Source organism: Rhamphochromis sp. 'chilingali' (genome assembly GCF_963969265.1).
Source record: "Rhamphochromis sp. 'chilingali' genome assembly, chromosome: 10".
In the NCBI taxonomy this organism is placed as follows: Eukaryota; Metazoa; Chordata; class Actinopteri; order Cichliformes; family Cichlidae; genus Rhamphochromis; species Rhamphochromis sp. 'chilingali'.
The window spans coordinates 5,941,912-5,954,339 of NC_137937.1; the positions used below are offsets into that span (position 1 = coordinate 5,941,912).

At 39.9% G+C, this 12,428-nt stretch overlaps 1 protein-coding gene across 2 annotated transcripts in view; it reads left to right on the forward strand.

Annotated features, from left to right (window-relative positions):
• Positions 1-19: 19 nt before the first annotated feature.
• Positions 20-12,428, forward strand: part of cdca2 (cell division cycle associated 2) — a 32,893-nt gene continuing 20,484 nt past the window's right edge. The window contains exons 1-5 of one of the 2 annotated variants that reach the window (XM_080893229.1): positions 20-382; positions 862-1,054; positions 1,196-1,332; positions 10,163-10,328; positions 10,760-10,914. In XM_080893229.1, the coding sequence (XP_080749355.1) occupies positions 862-1,054; positions 1,196-1,332; positions 10,163-10,328; positions 10,760-10,914 (651 nt within the window). In that variant the 5' untranslated portion in view covers positions 20-382. The remainder of the gene's footprint in view (positions 383-861; positions 1,055-1,195; positions 1,333-10,162; positions 10,329-10,759; positions 10,915-12,428) is intronic. The other variant, XM_080893230.1, reaches the window with a different exon arrangement.

Sequence of the window (12,428 nt, forward strand, 5' to 3'; positions counted from 1 at the left end):
CCGGCCGCTTTCAAAGTGCTTGAAAATACGGAAGTTAGTTAGGCCTCTACACTTTGTCAGTTGTTACCAATATTTTTTCTATATTTTTTTTAACTGAGTCATTTTTATTCATATTTTAAATTTCCCAGCAATATACTTAAAAATAAAATATATAACTGCAGTCACGAACGTTGCTGACAATTTCGCGGAGGGATCTATACGCGGTCTCTGGCTCTGGTGTGGAGGGGGATTTGAATCACCTTCTGCTCTTTTTTTTGAAAGTCTTTTTATATTGTTATAAACGTCCGTTAAGACTGTTGTGTTCTTTTTATAACATAAAAGACCCGAGTGTTCTTTTATATATTTTTTAACGAGAGACAACCAAAGTATCTAAATCCACAAGGTAAGATTTTAAACTTGTTGTCACTGTAGTGACACCGCCGCTGCTACTACTGTTAGCCAGCGACGAGTAAAGTCTTCACAAACTAACGTTTTTCGTGTGGGTTTAATATTTTGTTGCCCGTTGCTAGTGCTAAACCAGGGAGATAGGAATGTAAGCGCAGCTACCCGCCGCTCCTGACCGTTTCTAGTTCTTTACTCATTACACGCTGTTACTGTGGAGCGTGTGCAAATGCTCCTGAGTAAATCTTCATGTGTTTGTCTGTGTTAGCATGCCCCTGGAGGGATTTCTTTTTGTAACGGGTGAAATCCTGTTCTCAGCACTCGTCTAAAAGCACGCGTTCCATCAGAAATCATTTGTTATGGAAATGCATGCGACTTAGTCGCGTGCTTTTGTTATCCATGTTTCCTCTAGGACCTTCTACCTGTCCTTGTGGTTCTCTTGCACTTCATTTATAAGTCGTGCTTATGTTCTCATTGCAGATGGCTACAGCAGAGCTCAGCACTGTCTCCTGTGAGGGTGATCAGGAGGGAGCTGTGTCGCCTCCCTCAGTAGAGGACACCCCCTCAGTTTTAAATCAAACCTCAGCCCCCCTGAATTTTTCTGAGCTCACCCCAAGTCAGTTTGGCATCTCTGTGCAGAGTTTTACCCCAGCAGCATCATCAAATCGCAAAGGTGAGAGAGGACGGTTCGTTATTTGGCTGCAGCTGCTGTTGCTTTTAAACTGGTGGAGAGCAAGTAAAGGTGTCCAGAGCAGGTTATATGGACTTGATTGAGTGTTAGTCTAGCACCAAGCCTCTCTCTCTCTCCTGACAGATAAGTCTCGTCTAGCACAGCTGAAAGCCAGGCGGAGGTCCAGTGTTGGCGTCCGGGGCTCCCCAGAGACAAATTCTCTCATCTGCTTCATGGCACAACAGAAGAGGAAGACTCCACCGGCATCCCAAACTCCAGAGGTGAGATGCTTCTCGGGTTGCAAATCTGGCATCTGTCATATCCTATTAGAGTGCCAGACAGTTGTTCAGACTGCTCTGGCTTTCAGTTGGCTGGGATCAGTATGGAAACTGACATAGATTACTGGTACAGTGCACAACTGTACAACATGCTTTGTCTGTCGTCCTTTATGAGACGCACATGAAAATTGTCACAGCCGCTGCTGCATACATACTGACGTACCTATAAAAGCTGGAATAGCAGCACAGTTGTGTTATTTTGCCTCTGTACATAATCACATTTTCAGATTTCAGTGTTGGTGAGCCTGTCCCAGCTGTCACAGGGTAAGAGCCAGGGTACACCCTGCACACTGTGGACTAACTCACGGATAACCATTCAGGGCTCGCAAAATTTCAAAATCCCTGGTAGCCCTTCGGGCAGGGACTCTTCAGTTTTTTGTAGCCCAAAATAAATTTAAGTAGCCCGAATAAAAAAGAGAGCAATTTTTTTGATTGATGTTTTGTTTCCTGTTTTGTTTCCTTTACAATATTATACATTAAAGAATAATATTGTAACAGAAAACAAAACATTAATCAAAAAATTGTTGAAACACAAATTACAACATTGTATAAAAATTACAGTCATCAACTCAAATACTTGGTTCTAATTGAACAGAAATTTCTATGAACTTGTAAGAACTGTGTAGGACATGAATCAGTCTGTGTCAGATCCTGAATTTGAAATTTCCACTGAAGTCACGGGTAAGAGGCAAGTGGAACCAAGATCGAGGCCATTTGCTTTTTGAAGTTTGCAAAGACTGCCAAATTGTGCCAGTGGTAGTTCACTCTTTGCAACATAGTACGCTGTTCTAAACAGATTTTTCAGGTTTATTTTTAGTATGTTTTTTGCAATTGGTGTTTGTTCTGGGAAAGATATTGCAGACTGAGCAATAATGCATTTCTTGCATTTCTCATGGGTTCTAATGGGGGCCTTTCTTAAAATGACTGGTCCCAGTAACAAAGGCGCTTGTCGACTCAGAAATCGAGGGAAAACCAACAACACACCCGGAAGAACATTATGTTATTTACACGGGTGCACATAAGTGGTCCGCATGTGCGCATTCGCTGTCAAAATAAAAGACGCGCACCAGATAAGAAGTTGCAACGCGCGTTTGCGTCCATATAAAAGGCACTGTTGTTGTCCGCTAGAGTGGGATTTTCACGGCACATTCCACACCACATCTCTGTGCGTTCATCATTTGTTTGAAGCCAGCTCACCTCCTGCAACCACTTTCCCGAGAATACGTGCTTCTTTTGTGGTTCGGACTCCTTCTGACATTTGTTTGGAGGTGGAGGAACACCAAAGTAATTGCTTAAAGGAGCTTCTTTGACATCTTTAAGAGTTCTAAACAAATGTCTGTCCTCCTCCTGAAAATCTTATGTATGCAAACACGCTTTGCAACTTCTTATCTTGTGCGTGCTTTTTATTTTGACAGCGAATGCGCACCTGCGGACCACTTATGTTCAGCCCTGGTTATTTAGCTCGTCATATTGCAGCCACAGAAATTCTTTTGTCCATGAAACCATAAAGCTGCACTTTCTTTTTGCCTTATAGTCTGATTTGTCATAACTTTTCCGTTTTGCGGTCACTTCTTCACCCTGACCTGTCTTATTTGGCTCAGCAGAACTGAAATGTATATCCTGCTGCTTTTACACACACACTCACATAACACTCAGCGATTCTCTGCGCGATCAACCTCTCACATGTTTAAGCTGCGGGAGATTTCACTTGTCATGTTTGCATAGTAAGCTAATGATCGATAAGACGATGTCAGAGGAATTGGTGCGCAAATTATCATCACTCACAGATCAGTGCTGTCGCTCTCTATACACAGTTCGCACGATTGCAAAGTGAAAGCAAAAAACAAGCGCAAATTCAAACGCGATTTCAATATGTCACATATTGACAGTGGCTCACCGATGCCAATGACATAATTACCCAGCTACATTTTCGAAAGAATGCAAAAGCATTGACATATATTTTTCCTTCCTATGACAGCCCGACGGGCAGGGCAGAGATGGATTTTGGTAGCCCGACTGGAAAAATTGCTAGCCCCAGGACGTCGGGTTAGCGATTTTGCAAGCCCTGCCATTCATACTGACTAGAGATGGCACGATACCACTTTTTTATGTCCGATACCGAAATCATAAATTTGGATATCTGCCGATACCGATATGAATCCGATATAGTGTGTTGTTGTTTTTTGTTTTGTTTTTTTATCAACAAAACATTTTTGTTTAATATATTGCTGCATTTTGTATACGTTCATACTCAAGTTTAAATAAACAAAAACACTAAAGCTATTCTGTTATACCTGTATGTATAAAAAAAAAAAAAAAAAATACACTGCACCCAAAATGTTTCATAGTTCAGCAAAACTGATCAATCTAATGAACTTAAACTTACTCAATCCTTCCTATTCTGGTGTTTTAAAGAGTACTTAGCAGAAATATCAAGCAACCTAACTAATAGGGTTGCAAACTCCCAGCAAAAAAAAAAAATGGGGAACCACCCCCCATCCTCCACCTCATGATGCTTAATCAACATAATCAACTTTAATTTGATGCAGTGTGAAAACAAAATGCACAGAAATAAATTATTTTTCAAGAATAATTAAATAGATTCAACTAGGGCTGCACGATTTTGCATAAAATGAGAATCACGATTTTTTTGGCTTAGAATTGAGGTCACGATTCTCTCACGATTCTCTTTTCCAATATAAATATTTATTGCACTTATTAACTGCACATCAACTTCGTAACAGTTGAGACTGAACATAAAAACAATAAATAAACATAAAAACAACAAATGTCTCACGTTTTGTGGTTGCCGCAAAATGTTGTACTGCTTGAAATTCCGTCTCCACCGTTGCTCGACACTGCGTGTATAGAGCAGGTAGTGCAACAATAGAAAAATAGTTGCGGGACAGCACTGTGTAGCATTTGTCTAGGGTGTTGATCATTTTCCTAAATCCCTCGTTTTGCACAGTGTTGATGGGAGCCATATCTTTGGTCAGGTGATAAGTAATAGCCTCTGTAATTTCTTTGTGCCTGCGGAAGTTCAGCGTGTATAGGGAAGCGCTGTATAAGGTTCCCGTTATTGATGTTTGGGTGGTTGACCAAGACGGATTTTCTCCTGTCACTTTCTCGTCATCCCTGACGTGCTCTCCGTTGTTTTTTCCCTGCTAATTTTAGCATCACACGGCACAGCTTCTATATCACGTGGTATAAGGCTCCGCCCTTGTCATTTGTTGAGCAGGAAGAGTGAGCGCTTGTTTTCATGCAGATTACATCCCGGATCAAAATGCGGTACAATCGTCGTCATCTTTTTTTCTTTTTTTTTTTTTTTTAATTTATTTTTTTAAATCGTTGTCATTTGGAAATGAGATCGCACATAAGTATGAATCGAGATCGCGATTTTCTAACGATTAATCGTGCAGCCCTAGATTCAACATCTTTCTTCAACAGAACTGCAGACTGCACAGGTGGTACCTTCCCAAAGGAGAAAGTATTATAGCTTACTAGGGTATATTAGACTTAACAGTTACTATATACAGTAATGGACTTCTATATATTTTACATCAGATTAAAACTTTGGGTGTAAGATTCAGATAATTATTTATTAAAAGCTCGACATTTTAAATGAGAATAAGAAAGAAAAGTATGTCTTTGTGCCCCCTTTTCCCTGTTCATGCCCTATCAGCCCCCCTGGCTAAACTTTGCTAGATCCGCCCCTGCAAAGTTACCAGCCGTCAGCTACATAGAAAAGGATCCTGGTGTAGAAAGTAATATTAAATAAATCCTAACAACAGCTTATCAAGCTTAAACGTGCTGCTGTTGTTCATCCACTGGTTTCCTCTTTCTGGCGCGAAGTGGGCCAAAAACAAACAAGAGAGACGGACTCGCGACAGAAAAGCCGATCAGCTGATCATTAATCAGTTTCACGATTGAAGTAGCAGCAAGAAGAGGCAGTCGCTCCATATATCGGTTGTTAAGCTTAACGTGGGAATGCTTTACAAACATTCAGAGATGAACTTACACACTTGCTTTACTTCTCTCTGAGATAACTTCATTGGAGATGAAATGCTGGTTTGGAAGCGAGGCTACAAATACACACAGCCGCTCTATCACGTGAGCACACTGCTCCGACGTGCTACGGTTATGAGCCGAGTTACGCCGTGTCACAAGTTTTGTGAGGTGCTTTCGTGATATTTAATGGATCGGATTACATTTTTTATTTCTCTCCGATATCCAATCCAGTAATTTACATCAGTATCGGACCGATATGTAATATTGGATCGGTCCATCTATCACACTGACATGGACAGAACCAACAAAGGTAGAACCTGCAGACTCTACACAGAGAGCCTCCCAGTTGGAAGATTCTTGCTCTGAGAGTGCTCACAAGTGCATTTGGTCTTTCTGAGAATGTAGCAAACTGCTGATTTGCTGCTCATAAAGTTTCTTCTCTCTCCCTGTTAAGTGTGTTCTGGTTTTTGCTTTCTACCTCGTTCACTTGCGTTGACAACTGTTTGATTACATATTGGAATTTCCAATGAACAGTTGCCAAATTCAGATTCAATGAACTCTAGACTTTGTTAACATAAAATGATCCTGTCAGTTGTTTGCCTTGTAAATCTCATAGCCTGAGTAAAAGGATGGATTATGTTAAATTGTTATTAAACCTCTAATGTAAACATTTAGTTTAACTAAAGCATTAAGGTCTGCGCTTCAGTCAGCTCTAGACTGCTCCATTTTAAATCCACCGTGGGGATGTCCAGAAGCAAAATTATGAAACCTGTGTCCTTGTCCAAAAATATGTAGGCCTGACTGCATGTGAACGCTTACATCTGGATTATGCCTACTGTTGTCTCCTGCATGAATAGCAGTGCGTTTTTTAAAAGTGCTGCCAGTGCATGCCAGCCTTTGGTGTCATTTCAGCTTGTCGTGCACCTCTTCATTACCTCCTCAACTTAGGTTTCCCATTTGGAGCAGTCCCAGCAACCCTGAATTAACAGTCCAAGATGGCAGTAGTGACTTTAAACCCTAGGAAAGCTGTAAAACTCTTAGTTTCATAAGATAACATCAAACGGATAGTTTCGCAAACTTGACAGTGTGATAATGAGATACATAAAGCCTTTTAAGCTTTACAGTTGCTAAACATTTACTTTACAGCTTACACTTGTTCCTCTTTTATCTGTAATTCATGTTTTATTTTAATTATTGAAATTGTTAACAAATCCTATCTGAGCCCCTTTAAACACACATTGTTAAACTTCGCATAAGCTTCAGTTAAAATAAATCAGTGACCTGCGGGAATACAGGCAGACAACACAAGAAGTACAGTTGCTTATGTAGGTGTTTGTATACTTTTTTTTTTTTTGTGCTGCACTAAGCTGCTGTATGCAGCGATGATCAGCTTTTGAAGTACCCTGAAAGTTAATATTGACAGTAGCTTTGTGCATCAACGTTAGCTTAATGCAGTAAATGAACAGAGCAGAACATAAACATGACAGAGCTCCTGCTGTGAGAGTGCCGTTTGAATGACAGAATGACTTCTGGCAAAAGGTGTTAAATAAAGCAGAGTTTCGTACAAGATATTACTGTCACAGTGAAAAGCTCCGCAGCCCGCCAGATGTGAATGATTGACACAGAAACTGTACCGCATTTGTAGTTCTACCTCCCTGTGTTGTACACTATAGAGCGTGAAAACTTCAATCTAAACACAAGTTGAGGAAATCTCTGAACTCTGATTAACAGCATGTGTCTTTGTGGCAGCATCTTTACTTATGTTTGACCTTTAAAAATGTTTAAGGTAATACGGTGAGCAGTATTATTCAGTCAGTCATACATCACATTTATCACATTTCTTTGCTTGTGTAATAAAAATAGCAGTGTGATGAAAAACAGTGAATAATAAGCCCTTTTCAGAAGATATTTAAATAGCATTGCTGGTTTGAGCTGTCAAGAGACGTTTGTGTCATTGAGACATATGTAGAAAACCAAACATTACTCATGCTTTTATTTAAGCAGTCTATGACTGTTTTAGCATCATATCATGCTGTAGAGAGTACAATTTGCAGAAAGGGCCAGATTTTCTTACTGCATCAGCTGTCTGTGCAGTGCCAGAGCTTGGGCTCTTCTGTTCTGTAGTTCTGCATATTTCTGGCCCTCATTACATTTAAATATGAAGCTTTGAAGAGAGGGGAAGAATCATTGCCCGCTATATGGCGCATGCAAGCCGTGGATACATAACAGACAGAAAACACAATTTTGAGTGTTTCGGGGCTCCTTTAATATGACTATACTACAAGGATGTGGTCCATAATGAAAACTGCAGAGAGCACAAAAGCTGCTTTTCTTTATGTGTTTGTTTGGATTTTAACTGTCTCTCATGCCTGATCTGTTACATAAAGTGCATCAAAATACTGCTATTTGACCTGAAGCATGTTAAAGAAAGTGACTCTTCAGGTCTCACTGGATGTAACTCAGCCGCCTGAGATTCATATTCCTTGGGGGGTTTTTTTGTTTTTTTAATGCTTAGCTACTGCCAGACAGAGTATGCAGAAACAACAAACAAAAGCCTCCCACTGGATATTACTGTTCATAACTATCAGAAATGGGTTATAGCTGCAGACCTGTTGAGCATCAAGTCATGTCAGTAATGCCACAGAACAAAACTGAGACAGAATGTTCGAGGAGGAGTATTAGTGTCACTAACATAGAAGTTCATGTGTATTCAGCTAGCTTGGCAGAACATCTGAAAACATGTTGTTTTGGTCCTTTTTACACTGTTGGGATTGTAACTAATTGAAGATGGATTACAAAAATATTGATTCTGTTGGTGGTTATACAGTCAATCAAATAAACACAAGGTGATTTCCACTTGTCCTTGGTTATGGGACAGTGTGTGATCTGTGTGCATTTCTTGGGGATAAAGTTTAGTTTCAAAGCAATATGTTAGTGAGGCTGATGAATTACAGATGAATGGCATCACTGAAAATAAATACGTTCACTATGAATTTAAATTATTTTCTGCAGCTTTCCTCGGGCATCAGTCTCTCTCTTTGTGTATTTTATATTGTTTATCCTTCTCCACGACCTGTTGCTCCTGACTGAAGTAGGCAGCGTTTGATTGGTCCATTTTATCCCCCCCCCAAAAAAACCATTAGATGCCTGCAAAGCAGAAAGCCTGGGTTAAAAAGGAAAGTTAATAGATGCCGTTATGATACGGATTATCTCTGTATCATAACATATTGGGATTCTAGGTTTTGTCGAGCCGCCTAATGCATTGAAATCCCAACTTTGGCAAGCTCACTTTGTTGTATGCGCTTCTGTGTTTTCAAAACTCCTGTTAACATCGACTGACACGTCTACAAAATAAGGATTTTTCTCCGGCGTGGATCATTCTTCTCAGCATGATCTGAACCACAGTCTGCCATGTCTCAGCTTTTTGGAGCGTTTTTCAGTTTAGTAGACAGCAGACACCCTCCGAGTGTGACTTAGTTGTATATAGTATTTGTATTTGTATTCTATTTTTATCTTATTGTATATTTATTTTATTTTATTCTACTGTATATAGTATTTTATTTTATTCTATTCTGTACAGCTGTGTACTGTATTTATTCTTATTGTATTCTAATTTTTGCCTCATAACTTTTGCACTGTCCACTTCCTGCTGTGACAAAACAAATTTCCCACGTGTGGGACTAATAAAGGTTATCTTATCTTATCTTATCTTACTCATGTTTAGTTACGTTTGTTGCAGTTTGGTTGCAAAAATGTTGCTTGTCAACAACACAACTGTAGATCAGCCTGTTACTCTAATTATTAAAAGCTGAGAAATACACAAAGGGTTTTGAATAATGCACATTTATATGGAAAGGGCTTTTAAATGCAACACTTCTGTCTCAGCTCACCTGTCTTTAAAGTCAGCTTTTAAGAAATGTTCATAAATGCAGTAAATGACAAATTAAATGGAAAAAATGGCACAGAGTGTCTTAGTAATGTTGGTATTCCTCCAAAAGAGCTTCAGTCCACATTGGCATTGATTGTACAAGTGTTCATCAAACCATTCAGTGAGCCTTCATCCCCTGTGGACGGAGGCACTATCGGTGTAAAAAAACGCCACTCTCAGGAAAGAAATGTTTCATCATCACGCTGAACAACTTTGTACTGATTGGCATTGATCTTTCCTCTGAGGGCAGCAATGGACTCAAACTATGTCAACAAAATACCCCCTACAGGATAACATCTCACTGTTCAGGACTCCCCTTTAATTTATTTAGTTTACTTAACTTTTACATTTGGATGTAGCTTATTTGCTCGTTTGTGCATCGCTTTGTACCTGATAGTTGGTCAGTAATCGGCATTAAAGGCTCCAGTTGCCTAGGTAACGCTCCAAATTATTTACCACCCTTGCATATGTTAGTTAATGGTATCATTCACTCTCACTGGGAGGCACTTGGATCGATTACTTCAAAATGCTGAAGGTTTAACTTGCGGCCCATCCAGTTTACATCACCAGCAATTCTTTCACCGACCACTGCTTACAGTTTCACGTTCAGTGGTCTCTGGTTGCACCGTTGCTGTTGTGGATGCCCCTTCATTGTGACTTCCCTGTGAGATTATGTTCGGTGAAGTAAACCGTAACACTTGCGGATTGTGTAGATAAAAAATCTGCATGATAGATGTGCTGCCACTCTGTAATACCACTTTTGTAATTTCAGAAGTCTCTGGCCTGTCAATGCACATCACTGAGCAGATATGTTTATTTTGCTGTATCAACTCTCAGCTTGTCAGAAGTAGCCCCTTCCTTCCCCGGGTCGCCTCCACGCTGAGGCAGAAGATGGCTTCCTTCCAGAGCCTGATGGATGTGGAGGAGAATGATGCCTGTGATCCGGTGCCAGCGCAGGACAGCAACACTGGAGGATGCATCAAGACAAGAGATTATCTGTCTGGTGAGGCTGCCTCATTGCCACAGGATTAATAGTTTCATTTTTCATTGAGGATCCATGCCAGAAGGATTTCTTTATGATGTCTAGAGGCATCGTTCATAAAGCAGTGGATTAATGCGCTGCACCGTATAAGCCTGACTGTGACAACATCTTACAGCAGGGATCTCCTCTGAGCTTGGTCATCTTCTTAAATGGGCCCAGTTTCTAAGCTGTTTGTTACTGAAGTGAGACTTTATCTCTATTCCTCTGATCAAAGGTGTTTGTTTGTTTTTTCCTTTTTTGTACCCCAAGCTGTGTTTTTATCATATATTATTTGAAATTTGATATTTTCTTTTCATTTAACTTAGATGCTCCCAAGTCCCATTTGTTTTTCTGTTTATGTAATATGCCTTTTTTGATTGATGTTTTTTTTTTTTTTTTTTTTTCACTCTCAGATGGGAACAGCCATGATGGAGGGAAGGAGAACGACCCTCCAATGATGCCTACACCCAGCAAGAGGAGGCGCACCAGCAGCCCCCCCGAAGGCTGCAGTGTGGAGATTAGAGAGGCCAGCATGCCTACCCTCTCCTCCACTTTGATGGAGCAGGAGGTACACCGACTCACTCTGACTCACTCACTTAACTGACTGCTGTAAATAATTTAGCTAAAAGGTTTTTACCTCTGTGTGCCTGGCTCCCATTGAAGCCGTCGATTATTTTTAACGCCTTTATGAACGGTAGATCTCAGGGCCAAACAGGATTTTTTTTTTTTCCTTTTTTGACTACAAGCTTCCAAAAGGAGAAATAAACCAAAGAGCACTTTGATGCGAAATATGTTTGAGAAAACACTGCCAGTTAAAAAAATTTTCTCCCTACACTAGACAAAACACTTCACAACTCCACAACTTTATTAGTGCAAAAAAAAAAAAAGACATCAATGTATTTTCACTTAAACAAGCAGCTGTTTTTTATGTGCATTAAAGTTATATAAAAATGTAACAGTGCAAATTTCTTGCTGACAGTTTAACCGAAAGGCATTTCCAGCTGAAACTGGCCGACATATCCTCAGCATAACCATGTATAATATCCACAAAACTTAAAAAGAGGTTATACACACACAACACGGTAATATTATGTTGAAGCACAGTACGTATCACTCCGCGAGGCTCCTGCCTACGATAGCCGTTATGCTTCGACAATTCATCAAGCGGTGCGGCTTCTTAGCTTAGCAAAGTCGCACTAAAACATTTGACAGATTTTCGAGTGCCGTGTACATAAAATTGTTTCGAGGTCAGTAAACACAACCAGAATTCATACATAAGGCACACGGGATTATAAGGCGCACTGTCGATTTTCAGAAAAATCAAAGGATTGATTTTAAGTGTGCCGTATTTTCCAAAAAACACGGTAATAACGACGGCCCGCTAGCATGCTCTACCAAAAATAGTGCTTTGTTGTATATCTGACGGACGAACGCTAAACCAGTTCCACACTAGAGCAGGGCGATATGGCCAAAAATATTTATCACGATATATATTTGAAAATTTGCGATAACGATATAACCGACGATATAATTGATGCGAGACAAAATACAACTCCACAACATTACTAGCGCAAAAAGACAACCTTCCATTTATTTTCACTTAAACAAGAAGCTGGTTTTTATGTACATTAAAGCTTTATAAAAATGTAACAGTGCAAATGCAAATTCCTTGCTGAAAGTTTAACCAAAAGGCATTTCCAGTAGAAATGGGCTGACATATCCTGAGCATAACCATGTATAATATCCACTGAAGTTAAAAAGAGGTGCTTTGCAACATTAAACTGCAGTGTGCAGTACGCATTTTTCGGACCATAAGGTGCACGGGATTATAAGGCACATTAAGCGAAACAAAGCAGTCAGATAAATCAAACTTTATTAAACTCATTCTTCTTGCTTCCTCCACTTCTGTACCATTGATTCATTAATGTTGAATTCTCTGGCAGCTGCTCTATTCCCATGTTGTTGCAGTATATTAATGACTAACCTCGTATTGTGGATGGATTATCTCAGTTGTTCTCCTGACTGAAGTTTGGTCCGTTTACAGCATCCTGCCATGCGATTGCATTTGTCTCTAACCATGAA